The 27119-nt window shown below is 37.7% G+C and overlaps 1 protein-coding gene across 1 annotated transcript; it reads left to right on the top strand.

Annotated features, from left to right (window-relative positions):
- Positions 1 to 873: 873 nt before the first annotated feature.
- Positions 874 to 14408, top strand: LOC311082327 (uncharacterized protein). Its single transcript, XM_084113091.1, has 3 exons — positions 874 to 959; positions 1816 to 2035; positions 12656 to 14408. The coding sequence occupies exons 2-3, from the start codon at positions 1864 to 1866 to the stop codon at positions 14329 to 14331; spliced, it is 1848 nt and encodes a 615-aa protein (XP_083969217.1). The 5' UTR covers positions 874 to 959; positions 1816 to 1863; the 3' UTR covers positions 14332 to 14408.
- The last annotated feature ends 12711 nt before the right edge of the window (positions 14409 to 27119 follow it).

Raw genomic sequence — 27119 nt, 5'->3', positions numbered from 1 at the left:
TTAAATCTGGACCACCAGACATAACTTGGTCCCTTCTCCAGATTGACAGTGGTACTGTCCGCTCTGCCGCTCTCTTTTATGATGCCACTAGCCAGCACTTTCACTAGAGCTCTTTTGACTGGGAAGCCGTGGTCTGCCATACAACATATAAATGAAATCAGTGCATCTTCTTCTGCAGGTGTCAGGGCCGAATTAGGATGAGGGTTCAGTGTGTATTTTTTCTTTTTGTAGTCCTGCAGGGTGGTGTGTAGAATGCCATACTTTTTGGACGTCTGCCTCAAGCTAGCTCCTGCTCTCACTTCCTCAACTGCTGTTAAAATATTATAAATATAATCATCATTGCACGCAGTCTGTGTTGAAAAATATATTAAAGTATTATATTAACAATAGTGTTTAGGCCAGCAGAGAAGGCCTTGCTGGCCCTGACGGCCCACCACTGGATACGACTTATACTATATAAACAACTTCATTCTCAAAATGTAATTTTGGTTAGTTTAGAATAGTTTATTCTCGCATTATAATGACTTTATTTTTTAGATTTTTTTTGTTTTGTTTTTTTTGCCCTAATCCTCTTCCATAGTTTTTGCTATGGATCTTTCATTAAAAAAAAAAAACATCAAACTAAAATTAATAATAATAATAATAATAATAAAAAGGATCCTGACTGCTGGTATGGTTTCTACACCCATTAGAGTTTTGCCTTTTAGACAGAATCTCACTCGCCAAGGATTCAACTCTGAAACCCTCTGTCATCTTTTTTTATTATTTGTATTATTTGTATGTTGTACCGTACGTCTATGGGCTTTTGTGATTTTACACAGCAGCATGTGAATGGGACTTTTGTTTTAGATTGGCGCTATGACGTCAGCGGGTGCACCTAAAATCAAGAAGAAGAAGATGTCGTCATGAGGCTGCGCCGCGCTCCTGCATCTGATCTGTTGTGATTATGCTGATAAAAGGTTTGTGACTTTTATGGTTTTAAATCAATGAAAGTCCCTCAGTCAATTTTATGGCTTTTACAATGACTGTAAAAGGAACTAATTAATATTGAATGAAACATAGAAATGCTTTATCTAACGTTATTTTTGTGAGTAAAGCGCATATAGGCGCAAGAGTAACAGTGCATTTGTATAAAATGTGCGTTTTATATTCGCTCTCAATATCCTGAATCAGCTTGATATCATAAACGTGAATTCGGTCACTGGCTAGTAACGTTAATGATGGAGAAACTGGGCTTTTGTATTAGGCTATACTGGGCTCTTGTATTAGGCTATACCGTATGTTTCTATTTTTATTTCTTTTGGAGGATTTATTGATTGTTTAACCACAATAAGTGTATCGTTTTTAATTATTTTTAGAATTAAATTGTACATAAAGTGTTGACAAATGTGTTTGTCTGACAGCCTTTTATACACATAACCGCAGACACTGAAATGGCATGCACTGTGTGGTACAGTATAGGCTACAAGTATTTTGAGTGTCCCTTATTTTCATATAAAGAACCACAATTGTCCCTTTTTTTCCTTTTCTGAAGTTGGCAACTGTAAAAATGGTTCACCCTATAATGATCTATTAAATGTTATCCACTAATCATTAAATATCAAAGCTAAATCATAAGGAACAAAATGTATAGTTTGTCCTAATTATTTGGTAACGCTATTTTTCAGGTCATTAACTCTCTGATTGACTCTCTTACCAGTGCACTGAACTACTTAACTAGAGCTGATTGAGACACACACAGAGATTTAGTGTGGATCCATTTTTCTTTCTTTTAATTATTCTTATCTTAAACACAACAAATATGTTTATACACAGAAAAACTCCCGGTGAAGCGACTGAGAACCATGTGATGTACAATTTAAGATGGCGTCTATTAAAGAAGAGAGTGAAGAAATGAGGATCGATGAAGTATTCAGTGTGAAACAAGAAGATACTGAGGAACAAACAAAGGTGGCGTCTATTAAAGAAGAGAGTGAAGACCTGAAGATTGAAGAAACATTCAGTGTGAAACAAGAAGATACGGAGGAACAAACAGGTTAGTTTCATTCTCAAAGCTGCATTCAGTCATTTGATCCTTATTAAAATGTTATGCTCTACAGAAATGAAGGATACTTTTAAAGAATGTCATACGAGTGTCCTAATTAAAGTGTTTTTTTGTTTTGTTTTGTTTTTATGTTGTTGAGAAGATCCCACTTACTTGTTGGACATTCTTTATAGGCTTTTATCCGTCCGTGTGTCCTAGTAATAGCGTAAAGGAATTTCCACCTGCATTATTGACAATGGACGAACGCCAGTTTTGAGAAGAAAATTAACTGTTGCACTGTACACATAGTATACACTGTGGCCCTCCATGGGTGTAGATGAATAGATTAATCTTTATTAAAGTTACAAAACTCATTCAGTAAAGATCAGTGAGTGAGTTTTTTTGTCTTTTGTTGTTTGATTAACGGATCAAATATACTGTTACACGTGCTTTAGTTATAAACTGTTTACGTTCACTTAAGACATAACCATGTTTACAAGGATACTCACTAGGGATGGAAATCACAGGGTACCTCACAATACGATACACGATAATATCATGATCTATTGCTAGACAATCCTATAATGATACTATAATGATGATCACGATATCTGTCTATGAAAACAAAATGCCCGTGAAAAGTTTTAGTGCAGGTTTTCTCTCTTTATTAAAGTCCAAACTGTTTGAAAACAGCACAAAAAGTTTTTCAGTCTGTAAATTAAATTTAACATTTTAAGTAAATAGACGCATGCTTTCACACGCTCACGTGTGTATCTGTGCAAGTGCTCGGTGCAGTGTCAAAGATGTCTAATTACAATATGTTTGTCCAATCAATGGTATAAAAGCCAAAGTGCATCCAGACTTTGAACTTAAACGTGTTTGGGGCATCTATTATTTTACTCACTGCTGTCCGCCATCCCGTTAAAAACTTTGCGCACCGACTAATTTGACAGTCATTTAAATGGAAGTTTTGTAACCGACTAGTCTAAAAGTAAAAAGCCCTCTAAAGACGTGTGTATATATGATCCATTTGAGCACTTAATCTTTGAATCAAACAGTCAATCCTGCTAAATGCTGCACACTTGGCGAATAAAGCTCATTCTGATTCTGAAGCGCAGTTATTTTCTTCGCTGTTGAAGTGAATATACGTGATGGTCATTTGGTCATTCTACATGCCATACCAGTGTTTCCCACACATAGACTAATTTGTGGCACGGAATCAACACCGGCCGCCACATATTGCGTTTCGTAATAAAAAAAAAAGTCATATTTATTCAGCTGCATTTCCTTTCCCTGCTCTCCCTCCGTCTCTCTGTCACTCGCGCGTCTCTCTGACAAGCGATTTTTTGTTTCGCCAAAGCCTCGGTGAGTGATGTAGATGACTGCTGCGCTTGCGATAAGGCGCATATTACTGAAAGAACGAGCAGAGAGAGAGTGCACGCGCGCATCTTCAAACTGTCTTGCTCTCTCTCGCTCCCTTGCGCATATTAATCAAAATCAATTGAGAATTGACACGATGGTAAAAGATCGGAAGTCCGAAATTTAACGTGGAGCATTCGGAATTTTTTTTTTTCTGAATTACCACTGGGTGTGAATTGTGCTAAACTTTTTTACGTTGCCTTATCTTCTCTGAAAAGCGTTCTGCCCATTTAGCTGACATAAAAAAAACACTTTAAATAAACAAAACCTATCCAATGATGAAATGTTTTCTGTGTTGACAAATCTTGTGCGGTGTCCTAACTGCCGGGATAATCACACAACGCGTACAAGTCCACTAATGACACGTCCGATTCGCGAACTAATGACTCATTTGAACCGATTCACTTTAATGAATGGTTAAAACAACTGATCTGTCCAACACTGAATCGGTGTATAACAAATAGGTAACACTTTACAATAAGGTTCCATTTATTAAACTCTAGTTAACTAGATCAGTTAACATTAACTATTAATAAACTGCACTTCTACAGCATTTATTAATCTTTATTAATGTTGATTTCACCATTTACTAGTAGCCTACATTATTTAAATCAGAAATTGTATTTATTAAAATTAGTTAGCCTAATGCACTGTGTGAAGTACCATAATAAAAATACAGATGTTCATTGTTTATTCAACTAAGATTAACAAAGATTAATAAATACAGTAACAAATATATTGCTCGTGGTTCATTAGTTAGCATAATACATTAACTAATGTAAACAAATCAAACCACATTTAACACCTCTTAAAATGAGAATGTAAGTGTGCTTACCCCATATTTTTAGTAAGAGTGGTTAGCAAGATTTAAACTTAATAAACTACTGTATTTTCAGGTTATCTATATGACAATGTGTAGAACAATTACCAAAACAATCTTTTAGTTTAGACTGTCTGCGGTAAATGCAGTTGGGTTGTCGAGGTCAAAACTCTAAGTAAACTAAGTAAACTTACTATAAATAATGTTATGTCTTTTTTTTACTCTTACACTGAATGTTTGGATTTTGTGAAGGTGTGAATCATTTTTGATGAATAGGCTATTTAATATAATAAAGTTCAGTGTAACGAATTATTAACGAAGGACCCCCCCCCCCCCCCCCCACCAATTTTAAGGAAAAAATTTAATTTTTTTTTTTTTTTATTAAATTAAAAATTATAAAAAAAAATAATGTTAAAAATGTTTAACCAAAAAAAGTTACGGACTGCGGCTTTAAAGTCATATTGTTACATTAACCAGAAACAAACGTAAACAGGTATAACACGCATTACACTGATTTTTTTTTTTTTTTTTTTTTTTGGTGCCACCCCAAGAATTTGCTGTGACCTCCTCTGGCCACCCCTATTAAAATGTTCTGCGGGCGCCACTGCTAAGGGCTATGGTTAGGATAACTCAAGGGCTAGGGTTAAGATAAGGACAACTGAAACTCAACTCGACACTACAAAAAAAAACATAATTGACAATGACAATACTTAATGACCACAATTAAACATTAGTGTACCTAATATGTATGATGGGTGTGACAGTGTCACACTTATACCTTATAGTAAGTAGTAAGTGGTGCTTTGCATACCCCTCCAACACCCCCACACCCCCAAAAAAAGGGCTGCTGCTTGATGTCGTGTTGGTAGTAAAAAATATTGTGGAGGTGGTAAAAAAGGTAGTAAATTCATCTCTATGATTCCTGCATATACCCTGTTCAAACAACTGGTGTTCATCCATAGCCATCTTGCCATGTTTACTAATGACTTCAACGTCACAGCGCTGTCGTCATCTGTTTAGCTCGCCTCTGGCCCGCCTATATCAGATAACCCGATGTGATTGGTGCAGCTCGGATACAAGGGCATAGTTAATGAGCATCATTACTCAAAGCCAGAGTTACTCGCTGAGCAAATTCAACTTGTGCTCTCGCAAGAACTCTGGATTTCCAGGGTAATCCTTATCATGAAAAAATAAAGTTTTCACCTAAAGATCAAGACCCTTTTTGAGTTGTTCTTTTTAGGTCTGCAATATACTGTATTAATGTGCTGTATCAGAAATTAAGAAAATTGCCTTGTTTTTCCACCACATATGAGGTGAGCAACAATGTTAAAATTAAATTTTCAACCAACCATATTTCATGCATTTCAAAACTTTATTTTAACATTAAGCATTTTGCAGAAAGATGGAGGCATGCCTGAGAAAGAAATATACTCATTTTGTCAGCTCAACAGCTCTGCCTGTTGAATTTGTAAGGGCTATAATTAAGAGGTCATGACGCTTTAAAGATTAGGTTTATATAATATAAAAATTATAAATACAAATAACTTGAAACTTTATATGCAAAGCTAAACTATGTTTATGCTTATTTGGATCGACATTTCATCCCACTACTTTGTTCTGAACTAGCATGATAATGCGTTACGGACATGACCCTTACGGACGCTTCATACAGCATGTGTCTTATAGGACACTTCCTTCGGGATGTCGCGTTTTTCCCTCTTGGTTCCCGCGATCAAGCTGACAAAATAATAATAATATTGCAATCATTTTGACACATTGAATAAAATGTGATCATTTTGACTCACGACTGTGCTTTGAACTGCACAAACTGGCTGAAAACCGTGCAATCATTTAGACACAAAACATAAAGCTCATGATTGCGAGTGACTCACACCTATGGACAATGGTGTCAATCGGTTCACCTGACTGTAGAGGAAACCTGCGATTTGAACTCCTATATGATAAACATTAATATTTGTTAATGTATTTTAGCTAGCAGTTCTGTTAGTAGGAAAATCATGGTCTCTATATTGAGTCTTGAACAATGCACACACTTGTCAACATGAGAAATAGCCTTATAACAATTTGAAATAGAGCGATTTAGTAGCCTATAATAATTAAAGTTGATTAATTATGCAATCTTACCAGAATGGTATCGTAGATTTCAATATTTGGCTGGGATGAGTCACTGAGTATTCAATTATATTTGATTATTGTCTAAAAAAAAATTTCCCATGTTTTCGGTGCTTATGCGGTGGTGTAACCAGAGGGTGGCAATGCCAATAACGCTCCTAAAAGCTGTCACAAAGAACCGGCAAAAGTAATGAATATGTCAAATATAGCAAGGAGTAAATGTGGATAGGAGCAGGCTTCACTCAATGTGTATACTTGTCAACTTTAAGAGTGCTGGCCTAGATAATTATAATACATGAAGTAGGAGAGAGGCCGCACTATGCTTAAATATATTTTTATTTGCACAGACGCGTTTCGGCGCGTGCCTTCTTCGTAGACTTATCTAAATGCTTTCGAAATTAAAACTATCTAATTAGCGGCTCTTATTTTTTTTTTTAATTCTATCTTGGTGGATTTGCTTGTTCACGTGACAATTCGCGTCACTTACGGCAGTATATTAGCCAGTATATTAGCCTACGTCTGTCTCCTGCACGCGAGAGGAGAGAAGAAAACGAGTAAATGTCAGTTCAGTTGTAAGTTCATTCTTTATGTGCTTAGGAGTGTGCGATATTGTCTATGAACTATGATGATATTGTAATCATTGTTTTAACTATGTACGAGGCACTGCGAGTGCGAGCTGACATCCCGTTTCTCTCATGCTTGCTTTAACTGCGTGATGTGTCAGTTTATAGATGTCCCCAAATGAGTTTTTGTCTTATATTTATATTATATGTTGTTATATTAGAATATCACATGAGCAAGAGTGCCGTTTTCCTGTGCACAATTGCAAATGTGCTATTTATTTTATACAACAGTTAAATTAACAATAAACTTAACATTGTGAGTTACTTTTTGGACAAAATATTGTCAATTTTCACTTTATATTGCCGACGAGAATTTCATAATGAAGCCGTGGTCCAACAGACAGCAATGATTTTTTATTTTTTGTATTTTTTTTTTTTACTGAAATCCGCGTTTTGAACAAATCATTTTAACGATTCAATGAACAATCACTTGTTTTTCTGAATGAATGAGCCGTTTGAACAAATCGGTTGACTCCAACAACTCGCTTATTAAGACAGTGACTTGCCGCCACCTACTGGTGGTTTCAGTTTCATATTTAAAGTATCCTTTAATTAAAACGTTACAATTATAAATCATTTCATATTTAAATATTGAATAGCTTTATTTATGCAATTGTAAATGAAGTGTAAATATAGTAATGCCAGTTTTGATGCCGCTTCTGTCTCACCCCTGCACTGCAAGGATGGATTTTAATTTAATGATTTAATTTGACATTGGTACTGTGTTATTCTAATATAATTTAATTTGAATGTTAGAATTTGACATAAAAGGTGATGCATACCTCTAAATACGTTTAGAAACAATATCCATATATAGGTGAAAATGCCCCTGGAAATCAATTTAAGGTGGCAAATATTGCCCCTTAATAAAAATGTTAATTTCGGTCACTACTGTGAACTGTGACCACTGCATAGAATATAAAAAATATGAATATCTTCGTGAGTCTTCTGTCAACAACAGGCCTAAACCAGCCAGGGTACCAGTACAAAAATACAATCAGTAAAATATCATTTAATTATTATCAACAAAACTTTGAAAATATCTAGACATATTTTTGTCAATATTGCGCACCCCTAATGTACGGTATTAATTTTGATTTCTTCAGGTCTTAAAAAGGTCTTAAAAAGCCTTAAATTTGACTTTAAAAATTGTGCAGATACCCTGGTTTATTGATGTGTTTTCTGTGTCCGTGTCGGCACCAAAAGATGAAGTTTATGATGCTGACTCGCGATCTTCGCAGTAGTGAACGCGCTAGAGAGAAATGCACATTTCATACGGATTACATAAGCAGAGAGCAGTCTGTTTCCTTTCGTTTTGAATTGTTTTGTTTAAAAGTAGACATTTCAAGCTTTCTATATATATTTCTCAGGTCTGTGAGACAAGTAGCTTATACGCTGAGTTTCGGTTCACTTATGAGACGAGCTCCAGTTCACGCGCCAGCACCTCCGAGTCCTGATTAAATTGTCTGCTATATTGCTTCTTATTTATTAAATCCAGGCAATTGGTTGATGAAACATTGATTAAAATTAAGATACAATTTATACAAAACTATTTACTTTAAAGAAAGGCTTTCTACAAAAAAACGTAATGAAGTGGTCAAAATCATGTCTGCCCACTCCATTTGTCTCCCGATATATTGCGCATCTTATGATCTTATTCATGTTGTTCACTTTTCATATAATCAACATAGATGAAATTAAAAAATAAAATTATTTTATTTAAACATACATATGAAACTAAATACGTTTTCTATAATGCCTAGGCTACAACACGTAGGCCTATATACACTCCTGAACAAAATCTTAAGACCGGGGGAAACATTGCAAGTATTTGCATTTCGCGCTGGTGGATCATAAGTACTAAGTAGTGGTTGTAAGTACTGCTTCAAAATGCCAAAAGAAGAAACGGGAGCAACAGACAAAAAATAGAGAGCAGGCAATTTATTGAAAACTGCATTTAAACTCAAACAGGCTGTTCATCAGCTGATCAAAAGTTTAAGACCATAGCCGTAAAAAGGTCAAATCTACAAAAATATTTCATGTCATTGTTCTTCAAGCAGTCCTACTGTCACGATCTCCTGATGGCAAAGGCAAAAAGGCTTTCTCTCTTTGAACGTGGCAGGATTGTTGAGCTGCACAAGCAAGGGCTCTTGCAATGCGCCATTGCTGCCGAGGTTGGATGCAGTAAGAGAGTCATTTTACATTTCTTAAAAGATCCTAAGAGTTATGGGACAAAAAAGTCAAGTGGTAGACCCAAAAAAAATTCACCTGCACTGAGCCGGAGGATCCGACGGGTTGTTCGTGCAGACACAGGTCAATCCTCGACCCAAATTAAGGCCCTTAATGATGCTGACTGCAGCCCAATAACCATAAGACGTCATCTGCGAGAGAAGGGCTTCAAGAACAAAAAACGTCTTCAAAGGCCACGTCTCCTCCCGCGCCACAAACTTGCCCATTTGGAATTTGCAAGGGAGCACCAAACATGGGACATTGAAGGTGGAAGAAACTTTTATTCTCTGATGAGAAAAAATGTAACCTGGACGGTCCTGATGGCCTCCAACGTTACTGCCATGACAAGGAGATCCCACCGGAGATGTTTTCTACGCGGCACAGTGGAGGAGGCTCCATCATGATCTGGGGTGCTTTTTCCTTCAATGGGAAAATGGAGCTTCAGGTTGTGCATGGCTGGCTATGTGGACCTGTTGCAGCGGGCATCCCTCTTGACTGAGGGCCCTCGTCTGTGCGGTAATGACTGGGTCTTTCAACAAGACAACGCTGCAGTTCACAACTGACGAAGGACTTCTTCCAGGAGAATAACGTTGCTCTTTTGGACCATCCTGCGTGTTCCCCTGATCTAAATCACATTGAGAACATTTGGGGATGGATGGCAAGGTAAGTTTACAAAAATGGACGTCAGTTCCAGACCATGGATGCCCTTCGTGAAGCCATCTTCACCACATGGAGCAACGTTCCCAGCAGCCTCCTGGAAACAGACGCATAAAGCATGCCGAAACAAGTGTTTGAAGTGATCAACAAGAACGGTGGGGCTACTCACTACGGAGTCCTTTTTTGACACTTTTAGTTCTGTTGTGGGTTTATTTTTGGGCTATGGTCTTAAACTTTTGATCAGCTGATGAATAGCCTGTTTGAGTTTAAATGCAGTTTTCAATAAATTGCCTGCTCTCTATTTTTTGTCTCTTGCTCCTGTTTCTTCTTTTGGCATTTTGAAGCAGTACTTACAACCCGGTCATGATCCACCAGCGCGAAATGCGAATACTTGCAATGTTTCCCCCGGTCTTAAGATTTTGTTCAGGAGTCTATTAGCCTGCAGTACAGAGAAATTTTATGTCGGAGCGGGATTTGAGCGTGATTGAGGTACGATTTTTGAACAATCATTGAATATTATTTTTGGTTGAAATGCCAATCCTTAATATTTGGTGTTTTAAATGCCTGTTTGAGGTCTCTGTGAAAGTTTTAAAGCAGTCTTTTAGTGCCGCTTTTTATTAAGGGAGTATGGATATATAAATAGACGTTTCAATATATTGCTATTAAAGGGATACTTCAGCATTTAGCATTAAGCTTTGTATCAGTAGAAAACCTGTAGTATTTTCAAATTACCGTGCTTCCCTCCCTCATATCCCCCTGATATGAGAGATTTATGTATTTTTTTGTCTGGAAAAAATCCTCCGATGACGCAAAAATCGTCATTTTGCGTCATCGGAGGATTTTTTGGCCAGAGGCTAGAAACTACAGCCAGTAGTAGGAGCTGTTCCGCATGTTCTCAACCTGCCCATAGGGGGTGGGATCTCACTCACAGAATGTACAAATAGTGCCAGACATCTTTTTTGGAAGCAAAGCTAACAGGCTCTTGTTCTGTGGAGACTCGCGATAAAACGATAACAGACTTGTCACGGAGACTCACGATAAAACGGCGTCTTTTAAGTTTCGAGTCAACTAGTAGCCTAGCCTAGTTGTTTAACTGCGCTCTCTTACCGGTAGGCGTGGCTTGGGAGTGGCCTTGTAGGGCAGTGAAGCAAGTGCATTCTGGGAGTTGTTGTCTTTCATCCACATGAGCCAAAAATACATTTTTTGGCTTTTCTCAGTCTAGAAGGCTCCAAATTCAAAAATAATTTCACATTTCTACTACATAAATTACCCATTTTAAATACACATTCATCTTTCCAGAGGTGAAGTATCCCTTTAAATGCATTTGACTGCAAATGTCATGTCCATAACGCTGGAATTGCCCATTTACAAAAATAGCAAATGCAAAGTTTTGATCTCTCCGATTATCCATGTGCACCTCTATAAAACGCCAATGAAGACACAGGGCTGGTACCTGCCTTTTGTTTGGGTACATCATTGACGTGAGCATTGTGATGCATGGCTTATCTACAAGCAAGGCTGCAACCTTCTCAAAGAGAAACCGATGCCCTTGAAGAAGTTCTGTCTGTCAGTGGCAGCTACATTGAAGAGAGCCAATCAAGGTACCAGCCAGGGTTGGCCCGGCCCCTAAGTGCAAAGCACAAGCCACAAGTCCATCACCCTAACCCTAAGTTCTCTTCTCTTCTTTTTTTTTTTTTTTTTTTTTTTTAACATTAGATGCATTGTCATATTTTGATTTATATTCTACATCTAGGGAAATCTTAGGATGAGAAGTTCCTTTGTTTGAACAACAAAAAACAATGCTTTGTTACATATCACCATATCATATCAATAATTTGTTCTATTATATTACATTAACTATTTTTATTTTGCTATACATTTTATACAGATTGCACTAGATCTATTATTTATGTTTATTATTTGTAATATAATTTTATTATATTTATTATTATTTCTATTATCATTACTTTGTTTTTTTTATTTATTTACTTTAAATTTGATTAGATTTCTATCATATTACATTGACTGTTGTTTCCCGTTCTAGATTTCTAACAGTTTACTATAAATATTGTTGACAAATTACTTGTTACTGTATTGTAAGTCTCTTTGGATAAAAGCTAAATGCATAAATGTAAATGTTATGTAAAAATCTGTGCCATCCATTGCAGTGTTTTGTCCATGGAAATGCTCTATTCACTACTATAAAGTGAAATGAATGGTGGAGGTTTTTCCACGCACTGCATGTAGACATTATTAGTCAACAATAAAATGTATTGGTGATTATTTTCAACAATTATAATCTCTTTTTTTGTCAATATCCATTAGTTGATGTAGCCCTAATATCAATAAACTCCGCTAACTTGGAGAGTTTTTTTGCAACATGCAACAAAGCACTGGTTTTTGTTGTTCAAACAAAGGAACAACTTCCCGTTTGACCATATGACCAGTTTGGTCATATGAGGAAATTTAATGATAATGTTCCTTGGGGAAAGCAGAGGACCTAATACTGAGCCATGTTACATTCCATACTTGTGTTTGATGAGATGTCTCTTTGTTTACACAAACAAAGTGGTAGAGGTCGGATATATAAGACCTAAATTATGCTAACACTTGTCCATAAATGCCAACATAAGACCACAATGTTCTTTTGAATAGCTTGAGAATTAAGTTGTCGAAAGATCTGATATTGTGTATTTTGTTTTTGATTGTAAACTGATGTTAACTTGTATTTTTCTTTTTTTTTTGCTTTAGACCTGATGGGACTGAAAGAGGAGAGTCAAGAACTGAATGAAATAGAAGAGAAACATCAATATGAGAAACATGTCACAACTAAAGAAAAATACATACAAACTGAAACGACTTCCTCACGAAAAAGAGCACCGAAGAGAGAATTTAACAGTTCCTTCTCCTGCTGTCAGTGTGGAAAGAGTTTTAAACTAAAACATAACCTTGTACTCCACATGAGAGTTCACACTGGAGAGAAGCCTTTCACCTGCAATCATTGTGGAAAAAGTTTCACTCACAAAGGAAACCTTAATTCCCACATGGCAAGTCACACTGAAGAAAAGCCTTTCACTTGTGATCAGTGTGGAAAACTTTTCAAACGTAAAGTAACCCTTAAAAACCACATGAAGATTCACTCAGGGGAGAAGCCATTCACATGTGATCAGTGTGGAAAGCTTTTCAAAAGTAAAGTAACCCTTAATAACCACATGAAGATGCACTCAGGGGAGAACTGTTTTACATGTAATCAGTGTAGAAAGAGTTTCAGTACTAAAGATAGCCTCAAGAGGCACATGACATCTCACAATGAAAGTACGCCTTACACATGCAAAGAGTGTGGCAAAAACTTCTCATATAAAGCACAACTTGATTCGCACATGAGAGGTCACACTGGAGCGAGGCCTTACACCTGCAAACAGTGTGGGAATAGCTTCTCACATAAAGGAGGCCTTCAGACTCACATGAGAATTCACACTGGAGAGAAGCCGTTCACATGTGATCAGTGTGGAAACAGTTTCAGACATAAATCAACCCTTGATTCGCACATGAGAGGTCACACTGGAGAGAATCCTTACACCTGCAAACTGTGTGGGAAGTGCTTCACATACAAATCAACCTTTAAGGCCCACATGAGAAGTCACACCGGAGAGAGTCCTTTCACCTGCAAACTGTGCGGAAAGAGCTTCACACAAAACGGAAATCTTAAGTATCACATGAAATCTCACACAGGAGAGAAACCATTCATGTGTGTTGAGTGTGGAAAATGTTTTACACGTAAACGAGCCCTTAATTTCCACATGAAGAAGTATCACTCTGGAGAGGAATGTTTTAAATGTCATCGGTGTGGACAGAGTTTCCCAGACAAAAAAAGCCTTAACAAGCATGTAAAAATTCACATTGGAGAAGAGACATTCATGTGCGATCACTGTGGAAAGAGTTTCAGATTTAAAGGAAACCTTAAGACTCACATGAGAGTTCACACTGGAGAGAAGCCTTACACATGCTCTCTCTGTGGAAAGAGTTTCAATCAGAAAGTAAGCCTTGATGTTCACACGAGACTTCACACTGGAGAGAAGCCTTTTACATGTGTTCATTGTGAGAAGAGTTTCACATATCAAAGACACCTGAAAAGTCATTTGCAAACTCATTCTAGAAAGGAATTGCAGGGCCCTGAATGTGGCAAGAGGTTTACAAAAAGGAGCCATTTTAAAAATCACTCTGGAAAAAGGCGATTTAATTGTAATAAGTGTAATAAAACATTTATTTTGCTATCACACTTACAGATACATCTGAAAAGTCACGCAGATGTCAGACGCTATTTTTGTTCTTTGTGTGGAAAGAGATTTAAATGGCTCTGCCATTTAAAATGGCACCGGAAAATACGTATCTGTGTGAAACTAAGGCTACGTTCAAACCGCAGCTAACGTGGCCTAGATATGATTGTCCACCTTCATGAAAATTAGCATTATTGACCTCTTATAATAAATCATTATTGATTTTTTTTGTCATGTAGATATGAACTCTTGTGGCTGCACATGACCATCTGCTTTGATGTAGTTCAGTGGTTCTCAATCTCTTTTGTCAGAAGGCACACTTGTGAATAGGATTTTTTTTTCATAATACAATGAGCTCATGGTGAAAAAATAAATAAAAAACTGGTTGAAAACAGCGTCTTCTCAACATCGGCAGTTTCACACCGCATATTTTTTTCGGCGTGCATGAAGATGAAATGAGGGCAAATGTACAAAAACATACAAATGAGGGCATTCACACCGGGAGCAGGAGCGTCGTGTGAGCAGCAGTTGAAGCGCAGGTTTCGGCACCAAGTCTATTTTTGCTGCACTGCTCACGCTCAATTAAAGTGAAAGCACAGTTTTGATGGACAAAATAAATATTGTTAAAAAAAAATATATATATTTATTTCCAAAATGCACAGAATAAGCATGTCTAGTGAGTTTTAACAAGAACTGGAGTAGGCAAAAAAAGAAAATGAGGTCTCAAAAATATTTATAGAAGATTTAAACCAGAAAATGTTGCTATTAGTAATCAAAAACAATTTCTAAAGCTAGGTCTTCTAAACATTAGATCACTCACACCTAAGGCAGTTATTGTAAATGAAATAGTCACAGATAATAGCTTCGATGTACTTTGCCTTACTGAAACTTGGCTTAAACCTAATGATTATTTCGGTCTAAATGAGTCTACTCCATCTGGATACTCCTATAAGCACGAACCCCGTCTGATTGGTCGTGGCGGCGGTGTTGCAGCGGTCTATAGAGATATTCTCAATGTTACTCAGAAAATGGGTTATAAGTTTATTTCGTTTGAAATACTTGTACTAAATGTTACGCTCTTAGATGTTAGAAAAAAATCCATATTATCTCTAGCCTTGGCTACCGTATATAGACCGCCTGGGCCTTACGCTGATTTCCTAAAAGAGTTTGCAGATTTTCTCTCAGATCTATTGGTCAATGTAGATAAAGCATTAATTGTTGGAGATTTTAACATACACGTAGATAATTCAAATGATGCGTTAGGGGCTGCGTTTATAGATTTATTAAATTCCTTTGGGGTCAAGCAAAACGTCACCGGACCAACTCATCGTCTTAATCACACACTCGATTTAATTATATCATATGGAACCGATCCAACCGATATAGATATCATTCCACAAAGTGATGATGTCACTGACCATTACTTGGTAACTTGCATATTACGTATTGCTGTAATATGTCATGCTGTGCCGCGTTTTCGACCAGGCAGAACAATCCTTCCATCCACCATAGATAATTTCTCAAATTGCTTATCTAATCTGTCTCAGCTGCTGCCTGAACCCAAACAAACAGATGAACTAGAAGAACTAACTAGCACTATGAGCACCATTCTCTCTAGAACATTGGATGTTGTTGCACCCATTAGATTAAAAAAGGTCAGAGAGAAAATTAAAGCACCATGGTACAATAATACTACGCATGTTCTAAAGAGAGAAACCCGTAATTTAGAGCGTAAATGGAAACAAACTAATTTAGAGGTCTTTAGAATCGCGTGGAAAGACAGTATGTCACGTTATAAAAAGGCCCTAAAAGCGGCCAGGGCTGAGCACCTCCGCAAACTAATAGAAAACAACCAAAACAATCCTAGGTTTTTATTTAACACCGTGGCTAGACTAACAAATAAACAGACGTCACCCGAACAAAATATCCCGTTACAGTTTAGTAGTAATGATTTCATGAACTTCTTCACTGAGAAAATAGAAAACATCAGAACCACAATTGTAAACGTTCAATCCTCAATCGCACCTTATAATTCAGCCTCAATTTTCCCCCCGCAAGAACAATTACAGTGCTTTACAACTATAGAACAAAAAGAGTTAAATAAACTTATCACTTCATCTAAAACAACAACATGTTTATTAGATCCTATACCAACTAAACTACTGAAGGAAGTGTTACCTGTAGTGGAAGAGCCTCTCCTCAATATTATTAACTCATCTTTATCTTTAGGTCATGTTCCAAGAACATTTAAACTGGCAGTTATAAAACCTCTCATTAAGAAACCACAATTAGATCATAATAATCTAGCAAATTATAGACCCATTTCAAATCTACCTTTTATGTCTAAAATACTAGAAAAAGTTGTGTCCACTCAACTGGGCTCTTTCTTGCAAGAAAATGATATCTATGAAAAGTTTCAGTCAGGATTCAGGCCGCATCATAGCACTGAAACTGCGCTCGTTAAAATCACAAATGATTTACTTTTAGCTTCTGACCAAGGCTGTATCTCAATACTAGTTTTACTTGATCTAAGTGCTGCGTTCGATACTATAGATCACACAATACTCTTAGATCGACTACAAAATTATACTGGTGTTCAAGGACAAGCATTAAGCTGGTTCAAATCATACTTATCTGACCGCTACCATTTTGTCTATTTAAATGGAGAAAAATCGATCATAACTCCAGTAAACTATGGAGTGCCGCAGGGATCTGTGTTGGGCCCTCTGTTATTCTCAATATATATGATGCCACTTGGAAATATTATAAGGAAACATGGAATTAGTTTCCATTGTTATGCTGATGACACTCAAATATATATTTCATCACGGCCGGATGAAAACGCTAAATTATCCAAATTGACAGAGTGTGTTAAAGATATAAAAGATTGGATGACGCGTAATTTTCTTTTATTAAATCCAGACAAGACAGAGGTAATACTTATCGGTTCAAAAAACCGCCCACAGAACCTCTCACAATACAACTTTGACATCGTAGGATGTCCTGTTACTTTATCCTCTACAGTAAAAGACCTGGGTGTTATACTCGATTGGTCTTTTGAAAATCATATTTCGTATGTTACAAAAACAGCCTTTTTCCACCTTAGAAACATTGCTAAGCTACGTAATATGCTATCAGTTTCTGATGCAGAAAAGTTAGTTCATGCATTCATGACCTCGAGACTAGATTACTGTAATGCTTTATTAGCCGGTTGTCCTGCATCCTCAATAAACAAGCTACAGTTAGTCCAAAATGCAGCTGCTAGAGTTCTTACTAGATCAAGAAAATATGATCATATAACACCGATTTTATCATCACTACATTGGCTACCTATAAAGTTCCGTATTAATTATAAGGTATTGCTACTGACTTATAAAGCTCTAAACGGCTTAGCTCCAGTCTATTTAACGGATCTTCTATCACCCTATAATCCATCGCGCTCTTTAAGATCAATAAATTCAAGGCTTTTGGTCATACCTAGGATATCCAGATCAACCAAAGGAGGGAGAGCATTTTCACATTTGGCTCCAAAACTCTGGAATAGCCTTCCTGATACTGTTCGTTGCTCGGACTCGCTCTCCCAGTTTAAAACTAGATTAAAGACGCATCTTTTCAGCCAGGCATTCATATAATATTGTTAATCTCACAGTTTCAAACTACAATCCGGCCTCTAGTTCATAAATGCCAGAGGAGAACTGGCCCTCGACTGAGCCTGGGTTCTCCCAAGGTTTTTTTTTTTTCTCCATTAGGTCACCTGATGGAGTTTTAGGACACCATTAGGTCACTTGATGGAGTTTTTTCGGTTCCTTGCCACTGTTGCCTTTGGCTTGCTCAGTTGGGGATATTTTGGGGATATTTAATTTTATTCTATCAATCAATAAATTCCACTAGAAACAAACTTTGTTGTATTATTTTATTTTAATACTGTGAAGCTGCTTTGATACAATCTGTATTGTGAAAAGCGCTATACAAATATACTTGATTTGATTTTGATTTGATTTAGGCTACCCATTTAAACTTGTTTTTAATTATTAGGTTTGTGTGAAAGTTTGGTGTATTATAAAAAAACTAAAGTAAACTAGCCAGAAAATATTATATATAAACTTTCTTTTAGTTTATGTAATACACAGACAGCTACATAGGCTAACACAACCCAAATCAAACTCGAGTGTGTTTTTTTTTTTGCTTTGTTTGTTTTATCCGTGGAGTTTGCTGTCTTGTAAACATATTGAAAGTATGACTGAAACGACAAGATCTGAGCTGTTTTCTTGGTTGTTTTGGTTGTTTACCATTTACATGTGAATGTTGTACACCTCCCCTTCTTAAACTTTCAAGACTATCAATTTTATAAATTACCAACTTCTAAATACAAATTTATAGTTGTCTTTTTGTAAAGAATTGCTCGCTTATATATGTTGTAACAATATTAGCTCAAAGGGGAAATATTAATAATAATCCATAATTATTAATTATGATAAATTATTAATATTTGGGTCAGTTAATTAGATTAACTTTGAGGTAAGCCAAATTAATATTACAATCAATTAATCAGTTCCAACGAACTCTTTGATTATTCATTTATTCTAAGGAAAGTGTATCTTTCATGGTCACTGAAAAATAATTATTCCTTATCATGTACAGCAATTAGAGCATGTAACAAGATCAAGACCGTAAAAGGGACTTTGTATGCAAACAGAGGATCAGAAACCAAATTCATAATTGTGCACAAGTTTTATTAACTAAATCACAAACATAACTAAACTAAACAAACAAACAAACATACATACATTAATCCATACATACATGCATAGGTAAAGTGGTGAGTGTTATGGAACCGGAAGCAGGTAATAGAACTATGGAAAAATATCTATTTCAGTATGAAAAGAACCATCAGCTGATAATTTTCAGAACACCTCATTAAATTGATATACCTGCATGGTCAGTTGCAATCGTGGACAATTCTTGAAGTGGTTGAAAAATGAGTCCGTTGGTGGGTCTGTGAGGGTCAAAAGTCATGGTGCAAGTTGCAATCGTTTCTTCTCCGTTGGATGAAGAAGATAGGATGAACTTGTATTGTCGCTGTTCTCATGGCTGGAGTGCAGATTGTGGCCTACACGCTCTGGGCCGGCAGGACACAAAGAGCACATGGTGAGAGTTGCGAGGGACTCCGTCCGTGTTGAATGAAGTCACTGAACTCCTGAGGTTGTCCTTGATGCTGGAGTGAGCACATGTCCTGGATGCTTCGAAGCCTCCTGAAGTGCCGAGAAGGCAAGGAGTTGATTGTTGGATGATGCGGTGATGGTAGGTTTGCAGTCTGAAGAAAAGTCTGACTAGGCAAGGCAGACGGCATCAGGCCTGTTGGGCCCTGGGCCCCAGTGGTGGGGGAGGGGTCCCCCCCCCCCTCCCCCTTTCAACGTGAGGAGTAACAGTGGAGGCCAGCAGCACAAACACAAAAAGTGGGCTGATCTAGTGAAAAGGCCTTTTTAAAGCTTGACAAAGGACAGCCCTATGCCGGCTGGTTCACCCAATGAGAAGGGTAGAATTTCTGGCGGGAGTTTCCTCTGTCACCAGGATTTACAAGCCTTTGTCTTAAGCGTGCTCACTCGGACTGGCATGCTGGATTGGTGTTTAATGACACTACTAAGAAAGATTCTTAGTAATACTAATGTTGCACAGCTATTGGCATATCATGTACACAATCATTTCGATCTTCAAAGTACCAATTTATCGAGACCAAACATGGTATAAGTGGGGTACACTGACCGTTGGTCCTGTAATACCTACATAGTATCAAAGAGATCGTAGTATCAACAGAATTATTACAAGACACAAAACACAACAGTAAATCATTCTCAAAATGTTCTGGAATGCATGTTAATTTCATGTTAGTCAATTCATCACTAAATGAATGCAGGAGAGTCTGTTTTGCAGATGTTTGTTTCTGTCTTTCCATGGTCTCTCTCTCTTGCATTTGGCCACATTCTTTAACACCCATAAAACCTTATCTGATCGTGGTCATGACAACTAGAAGACCTTCTTGGCCTGTTTGGGGGGATGGGCCACAGATCCCAGAGTGAAGTTTGGAGATTTTTATGGTACATATACCAAATTGTGTCTGATTTGGTCTCAGTCGTTACAATGTAGCTTTAAAGCCGCTGCTGTGACGCAGTACAAACGCTTCCAGTGTGAATATAAAAGATGCAAATAAAAGATTGAATGAAATAATAAATTCTGAACTGCATTATTTGATTCATTTTTAGTGAGAGAATGCATAGGTAAATATTGTCAAGTCACAAGACTGTAGTGTCATTAGATTAGTTCAGTTGATGTGGGTTTTGTTTATTTGCTTCTAATAGGGTTGAAAAATAAGCAGATCTAGCGGCTTTTAAGGCCTCTCTGTATGCAGTCGAGCTCTCCTTCCATGAAATGCGAAATACCTCTAGTTTTGTTTTCTTCCAGTTGCACTCCATTTTTCTGGCTGCTCTCTTAAGTGCCTGAGTGTGCTCGTTGTACCACGGCGTTGGACTATTTTCTTTAATCTTCTTTAAGCGCAACGGAGCAACTGTGTCTAAAGTGCTGGAAAAGAGAGAGTTAAAAGTTTCTGTCGCAATATCAAGTTCTTCTAAGCTATCTGGGATGCTGAGATGATGAAACTGATTAGGAAGATTATTAATAAAGCAATCTTTAGTGGCAGAAGTGATAGGTCTAACATATTTGTAACAGAGTCGGCTTTGCAGCCTTGGCTAAATGAAGTTTACACAAGACTAGATAATGATCTGAGATGTCATCGCTCTGCTGCAGAATTTCAACAGCATCAACCTTTATAATAATGTGATAATATTAGATCTAGAGTATGATTACAACAATGAGTAGGTCCTGACACATGTTGTCTAACTCCAATAGAGTTAAGAATGTCTTTAAATGCCAATCCCAATGCATCTTTTTCGTTATCCACATGTATATTAAAATCACCAACAATTAGTACTTTATCTGCAGCCAGTACTAACTCTGATAGAAAGTCAGCAAATTCTTTGATAAAGTCTGTATGGTGCCCTGGTGGCCTGTATACAGTAGCCAGCACAAATCTCAAACGTGATTTATCATTTACACTATATATTGTTACATTAAGCACCAACACTTCAAAAGAATTATATTTGAAACTAGACTTCTTAGTAATTTTGAAAATATTACTATAAATTACAGCAACACCTCCCCCTTTGCCTCAGACGAGGTTCATGTTTATAAACATAATCTTGTGGGGTGGACACATTTAAAGTAATGTAATCGTTTGGTTTTAGCCAGGTTTCTGTCAAACACAGCACATCTAGATTATAATCTGAAATCATATCATTAACAATGAGTGCTTTTGGAGTAAGGGATCGAATATTCAGCAACCCAAGTTTTATCATTTGCTCATTGTATTATATCTGTTTTTTATTTGTTGAACATCAATTCAGTTTTTACCCTTAGATGGGTTTGGAAGTTTTTTGTATTTCCTAATTCGGGGAACAGACACAGTCTCTATATGATGATATCTAGGTGAAAGAGGCTCTATGTCAGGGGTGTCAAACTCATTTTCACTGAGGGCCACTTCAGCATTATGGCTGCCCTCAAAGGGCCGGTTGTAACTGTAAGACTTTTAAAATGTTAATATATTGTCACAAATATTGTTTATGCATTTGCAGATGATATACAAATGATTTGATATAGAGAATAATGTATATTGTATATATGCAGGGGCAAACTGGCTCAAAAATTCAGCCTTGGCACTGGAGCCACACCAGCACACATTACCACACAGTCATGCATATTAAATGTGAGGTAGTTAGGGGGGTTCGGGGACATGCTCCCCCGATAAAATTTGGATTTCTCTGACCTACATATGTGCATTTTAAGGTGTTTAAAGGCCAAAAAAAAAATGGATAACAATAGCTTTAAAAACATGTCAGTGGGCAGTAGCATAAATTATTTGTCAAGATAACAGATTCTTAAAAATGAGAATGAGGATAAATGTTGCAATGAATGATCCACACTACAAAATGGAAATGCAGAATGTTTCTGCTTATTGTTGACAATACACAATCACATATTCCAAACAGGAATGGCCTTAAATGAGAAATCTTTCAAGGATTATTTTGCAAAGATGTTACATTTCAATCAAAATCCAGTGCAATCTTTTTGTGTCCAGAGGCAAATGAGCTATTTATATTAGCATTAAAGATTGGTTTCAGCAACTTGTTTCTTTCCTGAGTTAATCAATGTTTTTGGCACTAATCAGTTTAAAGTTCAATTGTTCACTCATAAAGACAGTCACTTGTCGCCACCTACTGGCTAATGATGCAAGTGGCGCAAACACAGACAAGCGGAGTGATACAAATGGTGAAAAGGCTAATACTGGTACCTATATTAAAACAATATAAAATATCAATATATTATTCTTCAATCAGTTCTATGCAGCAGAATCAGATTTAACAGATTTATTTTTTGACCAATTGTCAAAATAAAGTATAGTCCTACAAAGCTATTTTTATCAGAGCATGAGCAGAAGTAGGGAGAGGACCAGTGAACGAGAGGATCGTGATTCGTGTAATTTTACCAGTGTTGCCCAGCACGGCTATACACACCATGTTACAGCACAGTCGTGCTATTGCAAAAAGAAACAAGTCCAGAGAAATTTCATGTCGGCAGGGTTTTTTTAGCGGACTTTGCCTTTCCGGTGAGCGTGAGCAGAGCTCGCAACACAAACACACACACACGGAGGTTGCTTGCGGAACATTGAGCAGAAGAACTTCTAAGCGCGTTCCGCTGTGTGTGCGCGCTGTGCTCTCCGCTCCGTGTTCACAGCGCGCACACACAGCGGAACGCGCTTAGAAGTTATGCATCTTCGGAAGCGGACTCGCACGCAAAGTCATAAAACACGCTGAGCCAGAGCGGCTTTTTAGTATCTTTCGGCCAAAAAACGAAAATGTTATTTTCGGCCGAAAATTTTCGGCAGCCTAAATTTCTTGCATCCCTAATTTTAAGACACCCATATGCTCTCGCGGGCCATATAAAATAATGTGGCGGGCCGGAATAGGCCCGCGGGCCTTGAGTTTGACACATGTGCTCTATGTGATCAGATTTATCTGACCTTGGTGACGTGAGACGGCTGGCAGGTGGTCGGTTTAGCCAGTCTGTCTGCTTCCTGACCTGACCCAATTAATGTTTGAGCTCTAAGACTATGTGCCATATTACTAGAGAGAAGACTATGGTGGCTGGTGTCTCTATTTTCACTTTATGTGTAATAGAATCGCCAATAACTAGGGCACATTCAACAGGATTCACAGTGGGTGTTTCACTGAGAGGGGAGAACTTGTTTGTTATGGTTATCGGAACGGAAAGTGGTGCTTTGTCCCGCGACTACAGCGCCTCACCGTCACCCAATTGCCCTGCTGCATGGGCTCTACTACAGCCGGAACCGAACAATGTACAGAGTTACAGTGCAATGCAATAATGAGTACACCCTCTTTGAAAAGTAACATTTCACACAATATGACAAGGAACACAAAGATATATTTCCAAAATGTTCCCAGACTAAGTTAAACACAGGTTCTGTTGTGCCTTTGAACTCAAAACAAAGGCTAATAATATAACTTAAATTATTTTTATTTCAGTTTTAGTGAAAGTGGGGTGGTGCAGAAATGAGTACACCCCACTGAAGGGCTCTGAGTAAAGCAACGTTTTAGGCTACCAATGTGGACCTGAACAAACAATTAACCACAGGTGAGTCTAATTAGTAAGTACACAGGTGTTAATTAGGCAGTTGCCTACAAAAGGCTGTTACCTAAAGCAAACCACCCTTTCCCATTTCCTGCTGTCAGCAATGGCACCTCATGGCAAGGAAATGTCTCTGGATCTGAGAAAGCGGATTATTGCTTTACACAAGAGAGGTGAGGGCTACAAGAAGATCAGTAAAGCCTTACTTATCAGTAAGAACACGGTTGCAAAAGTGATCAAAAAATTCAAGACAGATGGAACTGCAGCCAAAGTACAGAGACGTACAGGCCGGCCAAGAAAATTAACACCCAGGCAGGAGCGGCTTGTAATGAGAAAAGTTGAGGAAAATCGGCATGCAAGTGCACAACAGGTATCTAAGGAAGTAGAGACTGAAATTGGAGTGAATGTGTCACGTGACACAATATGCCGTACAGTGCAGCGGAATGGCATGCATGGGTGTCGTCCCCGAAGGAAGCCTCTCCTAAAGCCCAGTCACAAAAAAGCCCGTCTAGAGTTCGCCAGGGCACATGCTGAAAAGGATGAAGGCTACTGGGAGTCCAAAATCAATCTTTTTGGAACTGATGGCTTCAAAACAGTCTGGCGTCGCAAGGGTGAGGAGTATAAGGAAAAATGCATGGTGCCCACAGTGAAACATGGAGGGGGTAGTGTTCTTATGTGGGGTTGCATGAGTGCTGCGGGTGTTGGAGAACTGCATTTCATTGATGGCATCATGAATTCTCAAATGTACTGCTCTATACTGAAAGCTAAGATGCTTCCATCACTTCGGGCCGTTGGTCGTCGTGCCATTTTTCAACATGACAATGACCCAAAACACACATCTAAGGCCACTGCTGACTTTCTGAAGAGGAACAGGGTGAGAGTGATTCCATGGCCAAGTATGTCACCTGATCTGAACCCTATAGAGCATCTTTGGGGAATACTGAAGAGGCAGGTTGAGCATCATTCTCCATCCAACATCCAGGCTCTGAAAGATGTCATCCTTGAAGAATGGAAAAAGATTGATGTAGCCAAATGTTGTCAACTTGTGCACTCCATGCCAAGGAGACTTGGGGCTGTCATTGCAAATAATAGAGGCCATACAAAGTACTAAATGTACTGGGGTGTACTCACTTTTGTTCCACCCCACTTTCACTAAAACTGAAATAAAAATAATTTAAGTTATATTATTAGCCTTTGTTTTGAGTTCAAAGGCACAACAGAACCTGTGTTTAACTTAGTCTGGGAACATTTTGGAAATATATCTTTGTGTTCCTTGCCATATTGTGTGAAATGTTACTTTTCAAAGAGGGTGTACTCATTATTGCATTGCACTGTAACTAAGCTAGTCGCATCTAAAGCAGTATCTAAAGCCCTTGCACTCTTACAATTAACCTTGATTAAAATTTGGATGTGTGTCTCTAGTTCTGAAATCTTCCCCGTCAGCTTTACTATCTTCCTGCATTTATCACATGTAAATCCTGTGCTGACAGAGAAGGCTATGCTATACATGTTACATGAAGTGCAAATGACAATAAGAGGAGAAGATGACATGACTCACCGTGTTTGTTGACTGATCCTACTCACCTAAGTTTGAACTCGTAAAAGGCGCGAGCGAAAAATAAATAAAGAGTGCACGGATGGCACGCTAACAGGCTAGCAAATTACTAGCGTGTTGTGCTAGCAATAACAATTTAGCTAGCGATGTCAGGTTAATGTGTGATGTTGACTAGGCTATATTTAGCAGTATAAACAACAAGGAATGATAGTAAACAATGATTAAAAACAGAAAGATATACGAAGCTTACAGACGCAAGCCAACTCAGCAGCAGCAACGAGGTAGGCAGAAGCACATATTTTGAAATACTGTAATTTTATGTACACACCCTGACAAAAGTCTTGTCGCCTGTCCAAGTTGTAGGAACAACAAATAATAACTTGACTTCTAGTTGATCATTTGGAATCAGAAGTGGCTTATATGAAAGGCAAAGGCCTCTAGATTAGGCTTATTTTACCAAACTAAAATCTTATCATGGTGTAACGACTGGGCTATTGAATGATTCGTTCGTTTGGTCTGAATTAACAAATTCGGACTCTCTGTGTTTTCTAAGCACATCTCTTCCAAACACATTCTCTGCAAAGCTTACTAAAGCTTTTAACCTCCTGACTCCCAAATACAAATCATGCTTAGGCTCCAGCTAGTCTGCAACAAATGGTCTTTCGCGACACTTTATGGCACCCTGGAGTATTACCAGAACCTAAAATCAACATTCTTTTGCGAGCTCCGCAAGCCTTTCTATGTGACATCACACACACACACACACACACACACACACACACAAACATCCTTTGTGTATAACTTAGGATAGAAATATCCTTTTAATGTATGTAACTCAGACTTGTATCTGACCTTCCTATATGCATGTTTGATTAGTGTTGTTTTGATCATATAGTTATGATCTTCGAGTGTTTGGCTCTGAAATGTATTTTTGAAGAATGTTTCTTCCAGTGGAATCGCATCCCGTAACCCGATCTCATTGGCAGGTCATAAAGTTTGACCACCAAGCTTCAGCAGCTCATCCAGCTCCTCTGCAAGAGAGATAACAGGGAGCGCAACATTCCAACACACACATTAAACGCACACACATACACGAACTTTGAACATTAAACTTAGAATATAAGCATGTCATATTTCATATACTCCTGTGTGTTTCCCAGTTTATATTCACTTCGTTTATGACGTTTATTTGAAGGAACGAACTTTTAAATGCTTCTAGTCGTGCATGTGATTGTAACTTTATATCCTTAGCTGTTTTATAATTCATTCTTGGTATCTGTTAACTGTCTCGTTCTGACTAAACCAACCGTATACAGGAGTTTACAGTAAAATGTATTATTCTATGTGTACCATCTTGCTGGAGTAACTGATGAATTTTTATACTATCATAAACTATGCAAATGAGTTCTCCTGACAAGACAAAGAGAATCTTCCCGCTCGGAAATCTCTGAAAGTGATTGGTCCACGTATGCAAACTAGGCGTGAACCCATCCTCTCCATAAGAGACTCACACAGAAGTTTCGGGGGAGCACTTTTTTACGAACCCTCATCGTTCAGTGAGAGAAGATCCATGGCTCCTTTTTAGGGAGCGTTCTCCGTTTTCTCTTTCCTTTTCTTTAAGTCTTTT

This window comes from Abramis brama (assembly GCF_963993115.1).
Source record: "Abramis brama genome assembly, chromosome: 4".
Lineage (NCBI taxonomy): Eukaryota > Metazoa > Chordata > Actinopteri > Cypriniformes > Leuciscidae > Abramis > Abramis brama.
Note: the sequence above shows the minus strand (reverse complement) of the source record. Positions and strands in the feature narration are given on the sequence as shown.

Bases quoted from the DNA above. Each gene is read 5' to 3' on its own strand.
- LOC311082327 (XM_084113091.1), top strand. From the start codon at position 1,864: ATGGCGTCTATTAAAGAAGAGAGTGAAGAAATGAGGATCGATGAAGTA. The intron at 2,036-12,655 runs GTTAGTTTCATT...TTTTTGCTTTAG, and splicing joins AGATACGGAGGAACAAACAG to ACCTGATGGGACTGAAAGAG.